We start from the raw sequence: 23,728 nt of genomic DNA, 5'->3' as shown, positions 1-23,728 counted from the left end.
AAATGTGTCTGGAATGTTATAAAATATCTTCATCTTATAAAGAGTTCTTGTTGAATCAACATGGCTTTGCATGAGAAAGCAGCTGTCATAAGTATTATACATAAGTTTTATTTTATTTTATTGTTGATGTTTGCTTTTTAAGTTAATCTGAAGCAACATTTAAAAAAAAAAAATTACATGATTCATGTCAAAGCATGCATACTGGAGACATGGTAGCTTCAGCTCTCATTCAAGTATTTGTTATAACCTAATGGAACATATTGAGTGTTTTCTATCTTTCCTACCTCAGACTCTCCCTCTTATCAGGGCTGTGGAGGTCTCCTTAAGTGGGCACTCGCCGACTGCTGATTTCACTTGCACTAGCAGGTCGTTTCTCCAGGGAAAGCTTCAAAATCTTGCAACATTGCAGAAAGTTTTGAGGCATAGAAAACAGGCAGGGCAGCTCTGGTTATCAGGATCATGTTTAGTTTTACACATCATCAACTTTTGACATTTTTACCTAAAAAAATCACTAATGTTCCCTTCAGACAATATTTTTTCAATCGAAAACCCTTGGCCAATATACAAATATAGCCAAGGTACATGGGCAGAAATCAAAACACTGTATTGCGCTTGTCTGATGGATTCTTTTTTTATTCCTCTGGATGGGGAATGATGGGTTACTCTTTGACGTGGGGTCAGTCGCAGCCATAGTGCCCGAGGGACTCTCGCTGTTTGGCAATGTGAGGTATGATTCCTCCGGCCGCCTGGCGAGCTCACTGGAGGGCCTCGTTCTCTCTGCTTTGGAGGACAAACCCTTTCTCATGGTTGGTTAGACTAATCACCATGGGGACCGACTCCCCCTTCTCTTCACATCGCCCGCAGGCAGGTATCAGAAATAGGCCCTGCCAGAAAAAGCATTGGATAGAGAGGGATGAATGTGTGAGAAAGGATTGCAGTCTTCTAGAACACGTGAGGAGAGCGGCTGAAAGGGATACAGTGGTTACTAAGGCCCACCGCAGAGAACCCTAGAGGCAGGAAACTCCACGAGCAGAATCCAGTTAATTGCCATTGTACAAAATACATTTTTATAGAAAAGCGAGTCACACAGAAAAATGGTCTGTCACATTTCACCTCAAGATTCAAAGGAAAGAATTTGCATACAAAGCTGAAGCCTATTTTTAAGACTTTTTGCATTATGAGTAGAGTAATGTAGAGATCTCCAAATTGTCTAGTTGGTCTGTTGCCTGAATAACTAATAATGACCAACCCAGACTCATTGGAAATACCTGAATCTGCCAGCATTTCTGCAAAACTCTACATTTTACTGTAGCTTTCAGTTGAAATGAACACTAGAGGCAGTAAAACACCAACTTTCTTGAGGTTCCTTGCACAGCATAATGTTATGACCTCAAAACACTTTTACAATTGCACATGATTTGTAAGTAAATACATTTTGACATTTGCGTCACATAACTAGCTCCAAGTGCATGGCTTTTGTGATGTATTGTAGTAAACTTGCTCTGTAGCACACCCAGTAAAGCACTGAACTTGCTATGCGGGACACTCTGGCTTGAGTCTGGTGAGTCACAACATGCCACAAAAGTCAAGTCAAGTCACCTTTATTTATATAGCGCTTTAAACAAAAAAGATTGTGTCAAAGCAACTGAAAAACATTAATTAGGAAAACAGTGTGTCAATAATGCCAAAATAAAGTGCTCAATGCCTTGTAAATGAAGGCTAAAATGGCATGGTTGCTTCAGCAAATGCATTTTTTTCTCACATTTGAGTGCTCAATTTTTTGTAAGTGTAGTCTATATTTAATTTTTTGATTCATTTTTTTGGTTTAATATTGAGTCTATTATTCTGTTGTATGATACTGCGGAAGAACTGATGACCAGATGACCAATCAGCAGAAAGGGCGTTTAATTCCCGCCCATGTGTAGAAATCGAATACTCAGGCTGTTATTTTTTTTCTACCCCTGAATGAAAAACTAAAAATTAAGCTGAGTTTTTGCTTTTCACTTCTTGGAAAAAATTAAAAAATTAAAAACGAGCTGTTCTCTCATTTTTCTATTTTAAATATTAAATAAAAAAACGAGTGAACGAATGATACACGGATTCAGGGTTATTTGTTTTTTTTTATTTTGTTTATTTGATTTTCTCAGCAGCTGAAAATAAAGAGAAATGAGAAACAGTTTGATTTTTTTTTTTTTTTTTTGAAAGAAATGGGAAATGCAAATTTAGCATGATTTTTTGTATTTTAGTTCATGGGTAAAAAATGAGATTATGCTTTAATATTTGTTTTGAATGTGTGGGCGGCTGAAACGCCCCTTTCATCCCTTCTGTACTGCACCGATAGAAATGGGAAATGAGCTCAGTTCATATATATATATATATATATATATATATATATATATATATATATATATATATATATGTAGGTAGCGGTTTAAATACTTTCTTTTAAAAGTAGACATGTCAAGCTTTCAATAGACATGGTTCTATGTCTGTTTTACATGAGCCTCAGAAAGAGAGACAGACCGAGATGGCAGAAAGCACACCCTGTTATTTTTCTTTATTTTACAGCAGAGTTTTGTAACGTTTGACAAAAACAAAACCGACAGAGCTGAAGCTCTTTCCGCTGTTATCGGGATGGCGTGTGAGGATTGGGATCTGCCAACCGGAGAAGTGCCTTAGCCTACTTTTTGCACTTTACAAGATATAGCTTGCTACAGTGGCTGTTGTTTGTAATAGCAAATGAAAACATGTTACCTGTGGATTAATAAACTCAGCTTGCCTGCCGCTACTCTACTGTTGAAAATGAACTGAGCTTGTGGTTGCCGTGTATCGGTGCAGTACAGAATGGATGATAGGGGCGTTTCAGAGCCGCCAACACATTCAAAACAAATATTAAATCATAATCTCATTTTTTACCCATAAAAAAATAAAATAAAAAAAATCCAGCTACATTTTCGGTTTCCGTTTCTTAAACAAAACGAAAAAAAATGAAAATCAAACCATTTCTCATTTCTCTTTATTTCTTTTTAATTTGAGAGACAATTAGACACGCTATTTAGCGCCACTTACTGGACATTTTACTTTTAAACTGTAGAGAAAATGCTACAAGCAACACAATATCAATTTGCAACCAAATTTTGTATCCAAATGTCAATTTTTTTATCATGATGCTGTGCTGTTAAATAAACCTGCACCTGTAATTGAAAAGAAGTTATATCACTCATACTACCTCATGTGGACATGTCACCTGCAAAGTACACCGAAATGTACATGGAGCAATGCAATTTAGGTTTTGCAGAAATGTAAGCAGAGTCAAGTATTTATAAATGAGCCTGGGCTGGACTAATTGCTCTTAATTAAGGACTGAGTAATTATGCTGGTTTTAAAATTTGGGCTTTTTTTAACTACACTCCATTTAAAAAAATAAAAATAAAAAAATAAAATCCTTGTGGGTAGATTCTCAAAAACTGCAATGTCAAATGCCAAAAATGTATTTCTGAATGTGTGTTGCTGACAGTGCTACTTAAAGGTGCTGTATGTAGGATTGACACCCGAGTGGTTGAACTAGGTATTGCAATCTAAATTCTAAATATTGTAGATGGGTTTTTTTCACCTGGCCCCTCCTCCTCAGACTTGACACATGCAGGTTGCCAGATTGACAACACCAACAGGAACGAGCGCACTTGACAATGAATGAAATGAAATACGTTGTGTTTTCCGCCAACTGGCAACCCAGGGTGCTGAAATACAGTTGGGTAAACTGGCAGGGGGTGGATTTAACAAACCAAAACAAAGACCGACATTCCGGTCCAGAACGCACATTTTCAAAGGAGAATAACTGATTATAGCATTGTTTTTCAGATAAACAAGTATGCTAACTTAGCATGTTTCTTAAATATCTGTAAACATATTATGGTAGTTTTATGCTTTAGTAGAGTCAAAAACTCACAGACAGCACCTTTAAGAAGATAAATGTAAAGATACTTTTCAGAAAGTTTTTTGGTGATATCTACTTAAAGCAACTATGTATGTTTTTCAATCTTGAAATATCAGTTTCAGAGTTTTTCTGATGATTTCTAATAAGGTGAATGGCTTCTGTTTCTTTCCCACGCTCCCCATAAACATCTGTTTTTCAACTTTGCTGTCATGATGGCAGTAAACCTGGTGTCTTTTGCTCAAGGCTACTATAGAAAAGGCATGAAAAGGGAATTGGCAGTTCATCCAAAAAAAAAAAACAAAAAAACATCCAATAAACTTTAATTGGATAATTCATGTTTCTTTGATTGAGGTGAAGTGTCAAACAAGACAATTAATAATTCATGTTTGCATACAGCCTCTAAATCTGTCTTTGTAAGATGTAGCATTTGTCCTCTTTATTGGAATGTCATTTTCAGACTTCTTTTTATTTGCCAGTTACACTAATTCCCATAAACAACCCAAAAGGGGGAAACGGAGTGAAAGCTGAGCAAATAGAGTTCGATTAAGAGTGCTTGCTCTCTAGTGTATCCTCCTATCAATTGGTATTCCTCTCAGGATTTGGCAAACATTCTCTGCTTACAGCAAGGAGAATCTTATCACAGAGTCTGACTTTGTCAACACTATTAGATTCTGACACTGTGCGCAGAGTCAGAGATTAATAACTTCCACGTAGGCAGGGGGGTCGGGGGGTGGTTGGCTAAGACAGAAGAATGAGAGAGATTAACGAGTGTGAAAAACAATGACTTCTTCGTTAAACTCTAGACCGTCATGCCAGTTCACAGCGTTTGAGTAATATGGGGTTTCAGGCCTGAGAACTGTTAGTACTCGTGAAACTGGTGGCAAGAGAAGGTGTTTGATAAAAACCTGACATGGCATTGGAGTATCATTAAAATTGTTCATGTACCGTACAACAAAAGCAAGGTGCAACCCACAATTCATGATGTTTATTAGTTAATAACTATGAAACATTGGTTTCCTGTATGTGCGTCTTTTTGTATTCAGATCACAGATGTTTTTGTTCAAGTTTCCTAAAACTTAGTGGGAACTTCATTAAATCTCTTGAGCTGTGAAAGAGGAACAAATGTTTCTAAAAATGTGCATAGTTATGATTAAGGTGAAGCTGATTTCCCTCACTTAGACAGAGTCTTCCCATTGTCATCTTTACTAAACAACTCTTAAGCATTCTTCAGATTGTTCAGAATCTATTTACAGTGCATATTTGTGATATCTTCTGCCTCAGACTTGTCTTGTAGCATTCAAATATTGTGAACTTTTCACCCCATGTGCTGTCAAAGTCAGAAAAGTTGTCAGAAAAAGTGTTCCCTGTAAATTATTCATCGCTTTGAATGTATCACATTCAAACTCAAGCACCGCAAAAGGATTCATGGGGGTATTTCTGTCATTTTCCCTCATGCAACAAAAATGGTAGCAGTGTCATCTCGGCTCTTAGTCTCACCTCATCACGGATGTTCCATATGCATATCGACAATGAAAGGTTGTATATGATTATTATTCAGCTGGGTCTGTAAAGAAGTCTATACAGATGGCGCATGCTATAAAATATGTCCGTTACGCTCCTCATCAAGGCGATGTTTATGGCAGGCGGCTTGCAAAGCAGAAGGTCAGGCATAATGAAAGTATTAAGCTTATGCATTCAAACATGAGCAAACTTTAAACTGAACAAAGAGAAGAAGTCGTATTTCATCTGTAAACTCACTGGGCATTAAAGGGATAGTTCACCTAAAAATAGACGTTCTTGTGATGTAGGACTTTCTTTATTCTGTAACATAATGAGAGTTTAAGCAAAGTTCAAGTTGCTCATTTCACTGTAGTTACAATGAATGGGACTGGGTTCAAGGTTCAAAGTCCTATATATTCAAAGACACACAGTGACTTTATGTAAGAAAACATCCTTATTCATGGATAGTCTTACCTTTCAGTGAGCTATTAACAGTAGCAACCTGATTATTTATTCAGTGAGTTTCAATGGAGGCTGAATCAGTTGAATTAAAGAATAAATTCAGACCGATTTATGAACAAATCATTAATTTGTTGATTGTTTCTGTGAACTCGATTCATTGAAGATGACTTTTGAAGTTGAAATTTTGAGTAAAATCTACTTTAGTCATTTCGTATATTCTTGTCATTTAGTACCTAAGTCATATGGACTACTTTTATGATGCTTTATGGTGCTTTTACATTCTTAAAGCTTGAAAGCCTCAGCCTCCATTTATTGTAATTGCATGGAAAAGTCTTTCTCCTTTTGTGTTCCACCAAATAAAGAAGTTCACATGGGTTGATGCTGTCACTGATGGCAAAGCTTTCTTTTTTAGGGAAAATTGTTACTTTATTAATAGAAGACTTGAGGAGTATATGCTATGAATTTCATGCTTTGAGGCTTGTTTAATCACTCTGTTTCTCTCGCTCTCTTTCTTGTTCCCCTTCATCCCTGTTCATCTCTCTTCTCCATTTTATGCTCTCAGAGGCGGCAACGAAAAACAAAGTGAAAGGTGAGTTATCTTCTCTGTCTTTGCAGCTGGATGATTTATGTTGAACACAACTACCAATAAACAATGTGCCATTCGGCCTCCTCTTATCTCCCATAGGAGCCTGGGATGCATTTACATAGCCTCTGCCTGTGAGAAAGCAAACCTGGAACCTTTGATAAATTGGCCCTAGGAATACCCATTATGAGCTGAATCCAGTCTACATGCTTCCTGGGTTTACAGCAGACTTGTGCTACAGAATTAGGGGAAAGATGTAGTTGTTGGATTATGGTCACCACTGCTGATGCATTGTACAGCTCGGGTGGAAGCATTTTGTCTTGGGTATGTGGCACAGGGTTAAATTCTCTAAACAGATGGCCAGTTTTGCATGTGGTATTTCAGCCTAAAATCCTGCGTCTTATACACAAACCACCCACAATCCGGATTAACCAGGTGCTAAATGCACCGTAATAATGCTGCAGCGTATTTAAATTAAGTTATTGTAATTTCCTTTAGTGCAAACACGCCTCCTTTCAATAAAGGCCTGTGAATGATGCTTATTATAGAAGGCACCTTATTCACAAAACTCAGTGCTGTTTGCCTAAAGCAATTAACGTTGTGCTATTACCACCCACAGAAAGTAGGCAGCAAAATGGGATTTCATTTAAAAGAGAGTTTGCATACATTTTCTATTGATCATGGCAGCAGTTATTCATCCAATGATGAAGAAGAGCATATATCCAACTGTGCGAGTCAAATGCACTTTTTTAAAAAGACCTATTCAGGTGTCTAGATCGCTATACATGTTTGGTAAAGTTTTCAAAATTGAAGTAGTCTGCTGTATCATCCACAGCCTAGCACTTAAAATTGCACTAAGCTTTAATTTTGTGGTACCACTTGAGATGATACCTGATTTTCATAATCATGATTATCTGAGTTACCTGTAGAAATCTGAGTGAAGTTGCAACATGCAAGATTTGCTGGAAGGCAAAGATTGAGTTGCGATAGTCTTGCAATGAAACGACTCTGGCCTAAATGGGGAGCTGAGTTTAGAGAGAGTCAAGAAAAGGCATTATTTTCCTTGAAATGGAATGGCATGAAGCCCAGGCAGGTGTCGTAGTCTACAAAGGACAGCTGGTGATCTAGGATGACAGCAAAAAGCGGCTTGACCTTCAGCTGAGATTTGAGACCATGAGAAGTTGGATGAGGGAACTCATCAGGGAAGTCTTAGCTTGGAGGTAGAGGAGCTCAGGGTTGTGGGTGGACATCCAGTTTGATATGTCAGAGTGGCATACAGAGATCCTTGGCATTTTGAGATTGTTGTCAGCATAGCAGTGGTAAAAGCAACACCTGGATGACTGCTCTGGTGTAAAGCGGGATTCACACTGACACTGATTTGCTGCGACAAGGCAACCAGAAGTCATTCATTTTTGGTGAGATTTGGCAATTTGAGACTACATCCGCTGTGTTGTTACTGTCACATGACCTACCTGCCATTCATAAATCCTCTCCCATGGCCTCATGGGATTGTAAAGTGTCCATCAAATGTGCACTTCAGAATCCAGTCGGAAAAAGTAGGTCAGCCGGTTACTTTTTGCCTACTATTTTTTGAATACTATGAATTCGGGTTAACACATTATTTTAAGGTTCACTTATCAATATTAACCCTTAGTTAATAGTGAATGTGTTACTGAATTCATACATACTACATGCCTCACATAGTGTTTTTTTTATATATATATTAGGAAAGTATGCGATTTCTAATGCAATTCCGTCTGAGAGGGTCCTACATTTGGCGAAGCGCTTACTTACTTACCGAGCGTTAAACAAGTACTTTTCACCTACAGTTTTTTTGAGCACTACAAATTCGTACACTTTTGCCATACTGTTTTTCACATTTTATATAGTAGGGAAGTAGGCATGTTAGGACTCAGCATGATAGTTTTTAATAATCCTGAAGCCCTTGATTGTTTAGTGGGCTTATAGAAGTGGGGCTAGACACCCCTGCTTTAGGAGAAAGCTTGTGCAGCCTTGTTCTAGGTGATGTAAACCAACAAGAGAATTGCTTTTAGAAATGGAGCAAGTAAAGTATGTTGTTTACAGATTACAAAGACCTTTCTTATGTCATAAGAGCAGGAATGTCAAAATAAGAGCAGGAATGTGTTTTAAGAAAATAAGTAGGGCCATTTTGGTTTCATGGCGTATAACATGACGTATGAGATCTAGCTGCAGTTTTTGATGTCAGATGTTTGTTTTCTTGCATATTTCAAATGATCCAGGTAAAAGAGCTGTAGGTTTAACCCCAATAGTGCCTGACTGTCTTTGCAATATGATGCTGCTGAAGTGTTTTAAGCTTTTCCATTAGCTTTCTGAGCTATTCTCTGCTCTAGATGTATTTTGGTGTGTCACTCTGTCTCTTTAAGGGAAGAGAAAAGCACTTTAAAGCTTTTAAACCTAGAGAGGGGAAATCCATTCTCTGTTCTCCTGTCTGTTCCCTCACACCCCATGGCGATAATTTAGTGGGAAGGGTTGTTTTTGTGGGAAGGGTAGTAAATGGGCGTGTATATTTTTGTGTGTGTGTGTGTGTGTGTGTGTGTGTGTGTGTGTGTGTGTGTGTGTGTGTGTGTGTGTGTGTGTGTGTGTGTTTGTGCGGATGGGCTACGTCACACTTCTATTGTTGCTCAGCAGTAATTGCAGCAGGATTTATCCACCCAGCCAGTTTCAGGCTATTTGTGCATGAGCAAACCGAATTCTGAGCAGTTCCTGGTTATTCTTTAGCCGCTAGCTCCTGATGCAGTCAACACTAACTCACCTTCTCTCTGCCAGGCTTAGCTGTGAATAGAAAGAGCAATATAGCACTCAAAATGGTGGCAATGGAAACATTTCAATGGCTCTTTCTCAGGGCACAAGTTGCATGCTTCTAGGTAGTAATGAATGGTGTCTGCTAATGTGGTAGCACAGTCGCTGTGTAACAATATGTGTAACATTAACATTTAAAAACTTCACTTTTAAAGGAACAGTACCTCCCACAGTTACAATTCTGTTGTCATGTCATTGCATTCATTTTTAATAGTATCTCCATACAATGGCTATTCATAATGATGTAACATGAAAAATTGTGCACAGAACATCCTATCTATCCTATATTATTTTGGCGAAGCAACACAATGTATGTCGGAGCAGAGAAAACATGATTGCTTTATCATTTTGAACATGTGGATCCTGTTTCTAAAACTGCAAAGATTTATGCCTATTTTTGACAAATCAGTAACAGGGATTGATTGACTCTACAGTAATCATGGGCAACAGTAATCCAGTCTCCGGTCATGATAATTACCTATGGATTTTCTAAATTGAATTTCAAAAGGCTATCATAATGAGAAAGATGGCAAGCAGAAGGACACCATGAGATTATACGTGAAGAGTTTTTTTTTTCTTTTTCTTTTTTCATAATTGTGTTCTAGTATCCATTGCTTTGAAGTGCCTTCATGTGAGTTCATACCAATAATCCATTATATTTATGTAAGACACACATGAATATCCCATGGCACATAATGTACTTAGATATAAATAGCCTTGATGTTATAGAATGTTATAGTGGTCCTCAAACTTTAGAATATGGAGTGCCATCATCATATAAAATATGTGTCCAAAAAGTATGGATATTTTGGTGACATTTCAACTATAAATAACTAAGGTTCTATGTTGGGAACTTCTACTTCCTCTCTATCTATCAGCTTTTAAGCTCCATTGAAGTCAGGATAAGTGTCATTCTGCATTGTTCTGACCTCTTCCTGAGTTGTTAATGAACATGAGGCTGCTTTGTAGGAAGCAAAAGACACAGCGAGGTTTTAATGAGCCCCTAATGCATCTGTCTTCCGCTAGAAAAGCTGGAGACTCAAAACCGGAGCGTCCCCAGAGAAACCGCCAGCTCAGCGTTCGCTCTGCATGTGCTTTCCAATTTAACTAAGAATGTGCCATTGTACGTGAAAGGGTGGCCTGAAAAATTACACCAGCTCTTCCTCTCCAGGGATATGACTAGACCCTTCGATCCCATTGTAGACCGCCACAACAAAAGGGCCTCCAGTCCTAATTAAATATATTCATCTTCAGCCTTTCTCCCCAAACATCTTAGCAAATAGGCCATGGTTACTTTCATGGTCAGCCAGTTAATTAAAGAATGTGATGTTGCTGTATGTTCAGTGATTAAATATTAGGTTGTCAACTTGGTTGACTATGTCCCTGTAGTTTCTATGTTCTCTTTTTCTTCCTCAGCAGACATTCGGACTATGAATGTCAAAGGTATCGGTATTTCAGTACCAAATTGTTACAAAAATAATGTAATGATACCCAAGAGTGCAACAGATAAAATGTAAAAGAGCGGAAACAGAAATATATATATTTTTGGTCATATTTACGTCTTATAAAGCCTAAAAATAACCCAAAACACAATTTAAAAAATAAATAAACAAATGCAAAAAAAAAAAAAAAAAATCCCCTTTTCTCCTTAAACAAAGAAATATATACTTATTTTGTTAATTAATTTTTTTCTTTGTCATTAGAGCGTACCAACCTTCATCATGCATATTTCTCAACATACTCCGCTTTATTTTTTAGTTATTAAATATTTCATGCTTATTACATCTCTATAGATGAAGCTGCCCAAAAACAACACAAATTTCTGTAATGTTTTCTGCAGAATGAAATTCAGCAACATCATTAAAGTAGAATAAATATAATTAAAAGTATATTAAGTATAATTGTTAAGCTATATTATTACCAGATATTGGATTCAACCTAAACTTGTTTTCTTTTGATTAGAATAGGTTATTTTAATTATGTATGTATGTATGTATGTATGTATGTATGTATGTATGTATGTATGTATGTATGTATGTAATTATTTATTTATTTATTTGGAAGAGATTGATCATAGGCCTCATTGATCTAAGTTTATGCACCTCATTTTGGGAGAACATTGACAAAATTATCCATAAATAATGCATTTTTCACTCAAAAACTGAGGTGTACAAGTTCAGATCATTGAGACCTATAATCAGTCAGTCCTAAAAGGAAATACAAAAGATGTGCTAATTCAAAGAAAACAACTTTGCAAAAAGATTTAATCTAAGATTTAGTGATAATATAGCATAATGAGAGTTTTACACACAGTTTTAAAAAGACAAAGAACACCAAAGAATTTTCAGTACAGCACAGGGTAAAATGTTACTTTTTTTAGGTCTATATGCATTTAAAAATAAAAAAAATAAAAAAATAAAAAATAAAACATTCTGTGTGTGTGTGTGTGTGTGTGTGTGTGTGTGTTTGTTTTTGTGAAATATCAGGACACAACTTTGTATAATGACATTGGTATGACACAGGTATTACAAGGAGAGGGTGACTTATGAGGACATAACCCATGTCCCCATTTTTTTTCAAAACGCTTATAAACCATACAGTATTAGTTTTTTTTGAGAAAGTAAAAATGCACAAAGTTTCCTGTAAGGGGTAGTTTTAGGTGTAGGGTTGGTGTAGGGCGATAGAATATGCAGTTCGTACAGTATAAAAACCATTACGCCTATGGGATGTCCCCACTTTTTCACAAAAACAAACTGTGTGTGTGTGTGTGTGTGTGTGTGTGTGTGTGTGTGTATCATCCCTATGTGCTGCTTATGTTGCATACTCTTTTTGCACTCCTGGCTGCATGATCCAAATTAAGAATCATTCATCAAAAACAGTATCGTGACAACCGTGGTTTGGACATGACATGCAGCCCTTCTTGATTCTCATATTCTCATAATTCCCATTTCTAGTTCACCTAACATCATTTTTGTTATATAGGTATATATATATATATATATATGTAATGTTTCTGTCGAAAACATGTGCATGCTAGTATTGCAATATTTCTAAAGTAGAAAGTGTAGCAATTGCAAGACGAGATTTTATGTAATTTCATCACATTGCAACTTCTCAACCAATAATTTGGGATGTTTTTGGTGCATTTAGACCATTTGATCATGTTTTGCCTGTGCAGGCACACGTGTATTAATACTGAAATGAAGCCTTGCATGAAAGCTAATTCATCCTCACTCTCATTACCTCAGCATGGGGGCTCTTTCACAAGTAATGAATTTTAATTTTCCCGTGCACAGCAAAGGTTGACAGACATACCAATCACATAGCATTCAAAATGATATTACCTCTCACATTAGTTCTCATTTAATCTTCTGCCAGCTTAAAGCCACAGACTCACTGTGAAAAGAGAATTGATCAGATAAGCATGCTTTTCATTCCAAAGGCACTAATCATAAGTGCTCACAGGAAAAAATAAATAAATAAAACTAACAGCTGGTTGGCCGACTTGTTTTTCAGTGGTTGTCTTTTGATCTGGGAGAAATATGTGCTAGAAATACCTTGATGGATCTATCTTAGACCCCTGCTGTGACCCTATATTGTACAGCAATATTAAAGATCTTACTAGTCTGGAGACAATACCACTGCTTTCTGTTGCCATAAATATTTCAATTCTAATTTTTAACAGTTCCCAACAGGAGGATCATTTTAATTTTTCAATTGTTTTGCACTTGACATTGATATGCCTCAGTTGTGGAACACAAACAGAATAAATGTCTCTCTAAATTCAGGTAAAGAATAATTTTACAAACAGTTGACACACATTCATGCTGAGGACAAATGGGTACTTGATTTTGATCCTAAATCTCACATTTTACTCCTACAAAATACTCCTGAGTCTCATTTAAAGTACAAATTTAAACATTTCTCAAAAAATTCTTCCAAAAACCAAATGATATGAGCTGTGCAATCCATAATATATATATATATATATATAAAACTGTATATTATATAACTGATTTAAATGGATATAATTTAACATCATATTTATACTATACATTACGTGAATAATATCGTAGGTCTCATTTGTGTCTATTGTTTTAATGTCTCCTAAGAGACAGAGTTAAAAGATTTTGGAAAGTTTTTTAAGACATACTTTGAAAGCTGGTTTGGCAAAGCCTAGTTTGAAACATCTGAGAAGTTTGAAAAGTTTTACAGAGCCTTGAAGTTTGAAGGTTATGAAGCATTAAGCATTTATAGAGTGTCTTTGAGATTCAAGAGATGAGTCATCTGTATTTGTGGTCCATTTTTACAGTAGAGAAAGACCGTAAATTATAAAAATGTCTGCTAAAAGTTAATTTTGTCAGTGTGTTATTTTGGGTTCAACCGGTTAAAAAAGAAGATGTATAATACATGAGAACAAGCTGAAGGACTTTGCCAAGTTTGCTGGACATGGGGTTGAAAGTTCCAGTGGTCCAGTGGACATTAGGAAACTTCCAAGTGGAGGATTGTGCCTAGGGGATTCAAAATCCTTCAAATGTGTTATATTATTTTAATATAATGGTTCTTGGGGTCAAAAGCATTGATAAACACTATGGTATAGCAAAGAAAATGTAAGAAATTTGATCTTGGGTTGATGATTTTGAAAAAAAAAAAAATAATAATAACAATAAAAACTCACCCTCATTAGTTTGTTTTTTCATCAAAACAGATTTGGAGAAATTTAGCTTTACATCACTTGCTCACCAATGGATCCTCTGTAGTGAATGGGTGCCGTCAGAATGAGAGTCCAAACAGCTGATAAAAACATCACAATAAGTAATCTGCAAGTAATCCACACGACTCCAGTCCATCATTTTACATCTTGTGAGTGTTTGCAAGAAACAAATCTATCATGAAGTCATTTTAACTATTTATAGCTTATAAAATGTTGCTTCTGGCTGAAATATGGGCTCCGTAATCCATATAACGCTTCCTCTTGCATGACCTGAGGGTGAGTAAATGTTCAGCAAATGTTTATTTTTAGGTGCACTATTCCTTTAACCTAAGTTTTGTATAGTTTACTTTGTCAGTCTAACATAATAAGACATGACTGAGACGTCTCATGAGTTATAAAAATGCAAGCTCTGAGCCATACAGTTTTCCTCTGGGTTACTAAGAATCACAAAGCAGCTGCCGCAGAGAGATTCACCCTGAGCTGTCGTTGAATCCTGTTGTGCAACATTTCTACAGTACAAATGCTACTGCTGGCTTTAATGCTGAAGACTAAGGCAGACACATTAGTCCAGATAGGGGGTGTTATCGCTGTGTAATGAATTGAGATGGTTGTTCCTCTGGCTGCTATGTGGTTATTTGTTAGCTTTTTTGATGGTGCCCAAAGCATACAATATATTCTACAGTGGCTTGCTTGGCTGCTTTCTGGTCATTCATCAACGAGTGATTCCCATTATGTGGTGCACTCAGCTGAAACAGAAAAAAAGCTTTTCTGGATGTGTGGTTCATTCATTCATTCATTCATTCATTGCTGCTTCCTGCGAAACCTACGGTAAGCACAAGTGTTTATGAGATATGTCAGCACTTTAATTCCCTACTGAGAGATTTGAGTCTTTAAGTTGATTTAATAAGAACAGTGTTGGGAAAAACGGTTGCTACAAGCAGTCAATCTAGTCTGTTAGATCAGCCAAAAAAAAAGTAGTTAACTACATTAAAGCAATTTATATTTGGCACAAAAAGCAATGTGGATATCAGTTATTTAACTGAACAGACAATTGACAATAAATGCAGCTCTTTCTAAAAAAGAAGTACACTTTAGCATACTTTTAAAATATACTTAATATACTGTTTTAGGACACTTAATTATGTGTTAGTTTCAATTATATATAGAGTAGAATCAAGATTACGGCCTGACTTAGTTGATAAATGACTCATTTGTTTGTTTTTTTTATAGTCGCTTAACACCTTTTATATAATGGTGCATTTATTTATTTTTATTTATTTTTTTCTCATTTGATTTCATGTCAGCTTACTGCATTTACAGGCCACAACTACACAAAAGGCCCTTTAGGCAGTATTTAACTGATGCTGAAGCTTTGCCCTATTGTGATAAAGGGCCAAATAGAGCAAATAGCTGATCTGGGATCTGTTTTAAGTGGTTTGGACTAAAAAATGAAACGTAAGCTGCTGACCCATCGTCCACCGTCATCCACCATTGTACCAGCACAGCAGCGTCTGCTCTCACCAGGACAAGTGTTTAACAACCCGTAAACAAACGGCTTTCTTTATTTTCATGGCATAAAAGTAACAATAAAAACAGTCCAAGGAGTTCTGAGATTAAAGCCATCAAGGTAATAGTGAAAAATCCAGCAAGTATTTAGAAATATTTCTGAATGCAGAGACTGTCATGTTTGCTTTTTTATGATAAATGTAGTTATTTGTTTATTGATTGGATGGCATTTAAATAAAATGGAAGGACATTTACATTCATGCATTTGGCAAGCATTTTTATCCAAAAGCGACATACATTGCATTCAAGGCATTTTCTGGGAATCACACATGGCTAGTGCCAAGCTCTATACATGAGCTACATGAATATTAACACTTGAGATTTATGGACTTTTAAAAGTACTTTTAAAGTTGTTTCTCAGCTATTATACAGTTGGATAAAACTCAGTTTCTTTGTGAAATGTAGTTCATTTAGGGTAAGTGTATTACATCAGCAGCCTGTCTCAAAAGATAACACTTCTTGTGTAGATCATGAAATATGGGATTTAGGAAAAGGCTGTTTTGAAATGTAATTACAAACGATTTGGACAAGGGTAACGAACATGGTAGTATATCGGGTTAAAGTGCTTATTTGAACTTTCTTTTATTTCCAAAAGATCTCTAATTTTGAAAGCATTGAAATTATGGATTTCGTAAATGTGAATAAGAAAATTCAAGCAATAAAGGTGAAATGTTGTTTATGCACCTATAATCTCACTAAAGTTTTAGTCACATCAGCAAAATGAATGCGAAGTTTTACAGACAAGAAAATTATATTGTCAGTAGCGATGTATGAAGCACAACTCGCTCCCGTTAAGTGTAGAGAATTTGTGTAACCAGTGTGAACCTGTTGCGAAATCTGCATGGGGAAATCTTTTGCCATCTTCAAATTTCAAAAATTCCAAAACAATTAGCAAAATCCCAAATCGTGTAGATTCCCAACACTATCTCATTACCAATTTGTATTAGAGGTCTGCAAGCTACTGAAGTGCCATTAAAGGTTTGAATATCAATTCAAATTGTGGGCGTACTCAGTAACGAACTACCGTATGATTTAAAAGCAACAAAGTAGATTATTTTGCTTAATTTGTATTTAAGAACAAGTAAAAGTACAACTTTAAAAATATACTCAAAAAAGTACAAGTACCCGAAAAACTACTTAATTACAATAACGTGAGTAGTTGTAATTCGTTACCTCCACCACTGCATATTTTAAGTTGTTTCCAATGCAAGTGATCGCGCCAACGCCTCCATGTCCTGCAAAGCGCGCTTAAGCTCCTCTCCGCACAAACACTTGGATATACGTCGAACAGCGCACATTTATATAGGTTGAATATTTAAACTAACATTGAGATATGCTCAAACTGTTTTACATCTATAGATTTTATTTTAGGCAAGTTGTGATGATTTGAGAAAACATAGGATATGATCAACTTACTGTTTGCCACTGGCCGCTTGGCCATTATATTAAAAAACAAAAACGTACATTAACGAACAAAAAAATGCTCTACATGTTTTCCAACATTAACTTAATTAAAAAAATAAAAATAAATGAAACATAATCACTTTTCCATTACATACAAAACTAAACAATTTTAAAAGCTGAAACAGTAGTAAGCTGTTTTGAGAGAATGGAGAAAAGACTCAGGCCAAGAATTCTGATGAGCTGTCGGACAAGTGTCTAAGCATCTCAGGCCAGGGCCGGGCTAAGGCCTATATTTGAGGCCCATGCAGGGCTCTAATTTGTATGTATTTTACGAGGTAGCTAATTCGTATTAAGTTGTATGACCTCACTTTAGGGGCGGGGTTTAGGGGTGGGGTTAGGCATGGTCCTTCATACGAATTCCTACGAATTAGCTACTTCATGAAATAAATGCAATTTCTCATAAAATGTACGAAATTGTACGAATTAGCCATCTTGTAAAATGTGTATGATTTGCTGTAAGATCAGGTTGGGATTCACACTGAAATGATTCAATTTCCCACCACAGCGAAAGGTTGGTGAACAACCATGAAAACAGCACCTGTGGAACTGCAAAAACTTAACATTTTTTTAGTTTTTTTTTTTTCTTAACACTCCCCCTGCTGCCATTGGATGGAAAAACAATTTGCCCCACCCAAATTTGTCCCATTGGCTGAGTAACTGTTGCTGTGTCTGGTTGGTTGGGATGGAATGTTTTGATACACTTTTTGCGAAAATTAACCTACAAATGGCTCACTTATAGGTGTCTGTCTGTTGAGTTTGGATAGGAGAAACTATTTTCACATAAAGTACTCCTCTGCTGGTAATTAAATAAAACACCATAAACCCGGTGTCTGTTCTGACCTTCCTCTTGATTTGTTTCTTCTTCCTTTTAGTCTAATCACTTGATTTGTCAGCCAGCATCACTATTTAACATTCACACTCCATGTCAGTTTCTAGCACACCTCACACCTCATGTGCTCATGTTGTTCTGGAATAATGAAGGAGGCAGTCGACGCCGCGGTCGGTACAACACGTCCATAGCATGTGGGCCTTGAATGAGACAGATCCCAATGTCACCTTCAGGAGAACGCAGCAGTGCCTGGCGCTTTTGGGAAGCCCACACGGTGATCCCCTACTGCCACGAGATGGAGTATTAGCTTGTGAATAATTTCATGCATGCTAACACGCTGATTTACGAGCCACTTTACAGTTCCTGCTATTTAGCTGTAAATAGAACAGGATCTTCTGTCTAAAAACATTTATGTGTATTTTTATAGTTACCATTATTTCAAATTATACATTATTTACATAATATTAAATATATTTACCATATTATATATAGTAAATATATTAAACAAATTTATATATATATATATACAAAATATTCAACTACACAACATTGTGCAACATGCTAATTTGTAATAATAATAATAATAACAATAATAATAATAATAATTTCTAAAAAAAATACTTTGAACGAGGATGCATGTTCTATTCATAATCTTGAAAAAACATAGCATTGCACAGTTAAAAATATTAAGTAGCACAACTGGTTTTAACACTGATGATAATAAGAATTAGGTATTCTATCAATAAATAATAAGATTTCTTTAATATTATGTATTTTTAATTATATAATATTGTACATTTATTTTTAATCTATTTACTATATTGTATAAATATATTATTAATATTTTAGACAGAATGTTAAATTATGCATAATGGACATTTAACATGCTAATTTGTAAGAAAATAAATGACTTTTATTGATGCATTAAATTGATCAAAAGTAAAAGTAAGGACATTAATAATGCTACAAAAAAATATATTTCAAATAAAAATGTTCTATTCATCAAATAATCCTGGCAAAAAAAAAAAAACTTAAAGGGGTCATATGATGCAATTTCAAGTTTGCCTTTCTCTTTGGAGTGTTACAAGCTGATAGATACAATCCCTAAAGTTTAAAAGACTAAAGTTTAAAAGACTTAAAGACTAAAGCCTCAAATCCCAAAAGATATTATTTATAAAAGTTAAGACTGGTCCACACCCTCCTAAAACACCTTGTTCAAACACTCCCCCACGTCTACAACACTGTGTGGGAAGATTTACATAACGCCGCCCAAATGTTATGCAAACTTTGATTCTCACTGTAGTATTGTTGCCACTGCCGCCATGTCATGGAGACGTTGTGTGTTTCGCTGTGAAAGTAAAACTGCTTTGTTTGGCCTTCCAAAAGAAGACACGACTAGAAATCAGTGGTAAAGTTGTATTTACAACACTGTTGCAGAACAGTTCAACCCAAATATTCAGATGTGTGCAGCGCATTTTATGGAGGACTGTTTCCTGATCCTGGGAGAGAACACTAATGTTACAATGCCAGCTGTCTGTCTCACAGCCTGTAAATACGTTTACATATTTAAAGAATTTGCCACTGATGCTTCAAACGCGAGTTTTGAGCATTGTAGAGTAGCGCTTGTTGTTTGTCGTTTCTCCAATAACAAATGCAGACATGGTTTTATGTTTACGCGGCGCGAGGCAATGCAACACGTAAAAAGACAGTATAAGTCATTATAATCAGTAATGACATCTCCACTGGATGCAACAAATGGCTCGTTTATAATGGGTTTTATTGTTTTTATCTTGTCGTGCCAGTGTTCTGACCGGGACACAGTATCACAGTATGGTAAGGAGCGTAACATTTCCATCACACGCCTGAGGTATTCAGCCAATCACAACGCACTGGATAGCTGGCCAATCAGAGCACACCTCGCTTTTCAGACCAATGAGTTTTGTAAAAAATAACGTGTTTTAGAAAGACGGTGCATAAAGGTGAAACAATAATGTACAGTATGTGAAAATAATGTGTTTTTTTTTTAACCTTAAACTGCATAAACACATTTCATTACACCAAATACACAAAATAATGTCCTTTTTAGCAGCATCATATGACCCCTTTAACAGTTTCCGCAATAATATTAAACATCACAACTGTTTGCAACACTGATAATAATAAGACATGTTTGTTTAGCAGCAAATCAGCATATTAGAATGATTTCTGAAGGATCTTGTGACAATGAAGACTGGAGTAATGATGCTGAAAATTCAGCTTTACTATCACCGGAATAAATTACGTTTTAAAATATATTCAAATAGAAGACAGTTCTTTTAAATTGCAATAATATTTCACAATATTACTGATTTTACAGTATTTTTTATGTAATAAATGTGTAAAGTTACACACTTCACTTTAAATACTGCCGTACAACAGCACCTGCGACATTGGTAAGAAAGAAAGATTTTTTATCTCAAGTTAAATATCTTAAAAACAAAGGAAGACCGAGTTGAAATGCAGCCAGAATGCAATTAGGCGACTTTTCAGCAAGACAAGGAAAACAAATGCGGAATAAGTCCGAGCAGAATCCACTGAGGCTGGGTGATTAAGCCTGGCTTGGATGTCCCCTATGACCCTTACACACACACACACACACACATATACTTTCCATCCCCCTTTCCTAGATGAGACACGAGACAGTCGCTAACTCGGATCGAAGGCCCACCATAGTCTGGATTATGTGTCAATTTGCCACCCAGCTGCAGTGGCAGTGTCTCCCTTGCCGAACATGACTAGCTCTAATTAGGCCATGCTACCAATTACTGCTGATCCCAAGTCAGAATGAACAGAAAGAGAGAGAGGCAAAGAATTACAACATTGTTTCGCTTTCTATACCAAAACGCTGTGCTAAATGTGTGAAATAATCCATCATTTTGATCTTAACAAATATAGTTATATATTCCGTATATGATATTTGTTTTTCCAAACACATTATCTCTCAGCATGAGAAAACATCTGTTTTCCATCTTTTAGTTTAAAACAGACAGATTCACGGCACAGCACAAGTTTGCAAGCATTATTACAGTGTAAACTGATGGACATACAGAATCAGAATCATTTCTGAAACAGAAAACTAATAAATACAATAATATTCCCAGATCTCCCATAGGAGAAGAATTATAAAACATAACCCCTGCAGGGGTCACTCATACTTCATTAAAGGGGTGGTTGATTGCGATTTCACTTTTTTAACGTTAGTGTGTAATGTTGCTGTTTGAGCATAGACAATATCGGCAAAGTTCTTTTAAAATTGCGTTTGAGATGCGTTAAACATGACGCTTGTGAGGTTGCCGTACTGTATTAAAGCTTTAATCAGGATAAAACCGTATATTAAAAGCTAACAGAAGCAGAAGCATTTACAATAACAGCACATCTAAAAGTATGAGACAACAACAAACAACAGACACAGCATTAAGAGCCGTACTTGCACAGGTTCTGCGCAATCCTCTTCACTAATACCCTCTGCTTCTCAATCGGGCTCAAATTGATAAGCAATATAGATAGTGCCATTCTTTACAATACGACTGGAGCACATGCCGCTGAGGTGAGGGGCGGGACGTTTAGATATTCATTTTAGATGGTTTTATTATATAGAATGTGCCATTCTTTCTGAGCCCATCAAATATTTCTAAGGGAGGGGCTTCATAAAAACATCATAAAAACTCATCAGCGCGTTTATAGGAGAACAGACAGAGTGGTGTAATAAATGTAAATTATGTGAAAAATAATGTTTTTTTTTTTTGTTTAAATTAAGCATTAAAGGGTAAGTTCACCCAAAAATGAAAATTAGTCTGTGTTTTACTCACCCTCGAGGCATCCTAGGTGTATATGACTTTCTTCTTTCAGACAAATCCAGTCAGAGTAATATTAAAAATTGTCCTGGCTATTCCAAGCTCTATCATTACAGTCTGAGGTTGTTGCAGTTGAACAGTCCACAAGTCATCAAATAAAGCGCGTGCATCCATAAAAAATGTGCCTCACACGGCTCCGGGGGGTGAATAAAGGCCTCCTGTAGTGAATCCATGTGTTTTTGTAAGAAAAATATCCATATTTGAATCCATGTGTTTTTGTAAGAAAAATATCCATATTCTCTGACCGGCAGATGACGCAAGATGTATACGCAGCTCGCATGCCTCTGAGATATGCTAGTCTTGCGAGTTTTGTTTATAGGAGCAAAGGAAGCAAAATTTCCTTACTTTAGCAAAGGAAAACCATTCTCCTCTTCATCTCTTGGCTCTTGGCTTATATCGAAATCCTCTAACACCTTGGTTTGTACTTCTAATTCATGACCGGCATTTTGTTTTGTTCTCTCTCTGTGTTCTTCACTAATCACGCAACGCTGACGTCCTGCGTCATCCGCCGGAACGGCTTCCGATAGATACTGGAAGTGAGAGAAAAGTGTTTATTACGTTTGAAATATGGATATTTTTCTTACAAAAACACATAGATTTGCTACAGGAGGCCTTTATTCACCTCCCGGAGCTGTGTGAGGCACGTTTTTTATGGATGCACGCACTGTATTTGATGACTTGTGGACTGTTCAACTGCAACAACCTCAGACTGTAATGATAGAGCTTGGAATAGCCAGGACAATTTTTAATATAACTCTGACTGTATTTGTCCGAAAGAAGAAAGTCATATACACCTAGGATGCCTAAAGGGTGAGAAAAACACAGGCTAATTTTCATTTTTGGGTGAACTAACCCTTTAACACATGTTAGACTGCACCCCATAAACACAATCAAGCCTAGAAAATAAGTGAATTACCCCTTTAAAAAAATAACAAACCATTATTATTATTTTTTTTTTCTTCAAATACCGTGGTAAAAATATGGTTAATGTAACAAACCCGTGGTTACTTTGTGGTTACCTCCATGGTTTATCTATATTAACCATGTGGTTTTGGTTCATTTTTGTTAGGGCTGGATTGAAGCGCAGCTAATTTAAATATTGATTAGCATTTACCTTTTTTTTTTGGTTATTTTTTGTTAGTGATGGATTTATGGTGTGATTATTCGAATTTTGTTTATAATTTTTTTTAGACTATTCTCTGTCCTCTTTCCTGTTTAACAGTGCTTTGTTTATAAACCTGTCTCTCTCTCTCTCTCTCTCTCTCTCTCCTTGTCTGTCTCTCTGCAGGTAGCCAGGCTCAGTTCCCCATCACCCAGAATGTGACGGTGGTCGAGGGCAGCACGGCTAACATGACCTGCCGAGTGGATTATAATGATAACACCTCCCTCCAGTGGTCAAATCCAGCACAACAGACCCTCTTCTTCGGGGACAAGAAAGGTGAGTGTGGGCAGGATGTGCCGTAAATCAGTCTGGTGCGGTGCGCCAGCAGCAGAACCAGGGTGGGTTACTGGGTCGGGTCGAGTGGAAATCTGCTGTGTAAGGATCAGTTTGGGCTCAAGACTAATGAGACGTAACATTCAAGTGTGTCACTCTCTTTCTCTCTCTCTCTCTCAGACAGGCCAGGCACACAAACAAACCAATCAATTCTTCGATTCATAGCATCCACATCAGCACTGCAATAACAAAAGCAATTTAGCATCATTAAAGGTTCCCCAGTGGTGAAGGATGAAGTGTTTCAGGATACTTACTCAACGCACAACAGTTAGTTTACAGCTGATTTTATGGCTTCCCTAATGCAGACTAAAGTGGTTTGTTCCAGTTTTTTTCATAAATACATATGACCCACATTCATACTGTAAAGTGCTGGGCTGGTATTTATCTTTACGTTTAATTGTTATATTGTTATAAGTATTATAATTATTAAAGATTTTAATAAAA

At 36.4% G+C, this 23,728-nt stretch overlaps 1 protein-coding gene across 6 annotated transcripts in view; it reads left to right on the top strand.

The window, feature by feature from the left end:
- LOC109058307 (cell adhesion molecule 2-like) overlaps positions 1 to 23,728 on the top strand; it is a 223,023-nt gene that overhangs the window by 150,650 nt on the left and 48,645 nt on the right. For all 6 annotated transcript variants that reach the window (XM_042739165.1, XM_042739161.1, XM_042739166.1 and 3 more), the window contains exons 2-3: positions 6,462 to 6,488; positions 23,078 to 23,227. In XM_042739165.1, the coding sequence (XP_042595099.1) occupies positions 6,462 to 6,488; positions 23,078 to 23,227 (177 nt within the window). The remainder of the gene's footprint in view (positions 1 to 6,461; positions 6,489 to 23,077; positions 23,228 to 23,728) is intronic.

This window comes from Cyprinus carpio, chromosome B15 (genome assembly GCF_018340385.1).
Source record: "Cyprinus carpio isolate SPL01 chromosome B15, ASM1834038v1, whole genome shotgun sequence".
NCBI lineage: Eukaryota > Metazoa > Chordata > Actinopteri > Cypriniformes > Cyprinidae > Cyprinus > Cyprinus carpio.
Note: the sequence above shows the minus strand (reverse complement) of the source record. Positions and strands in the feature narration are given on the sequence as shown.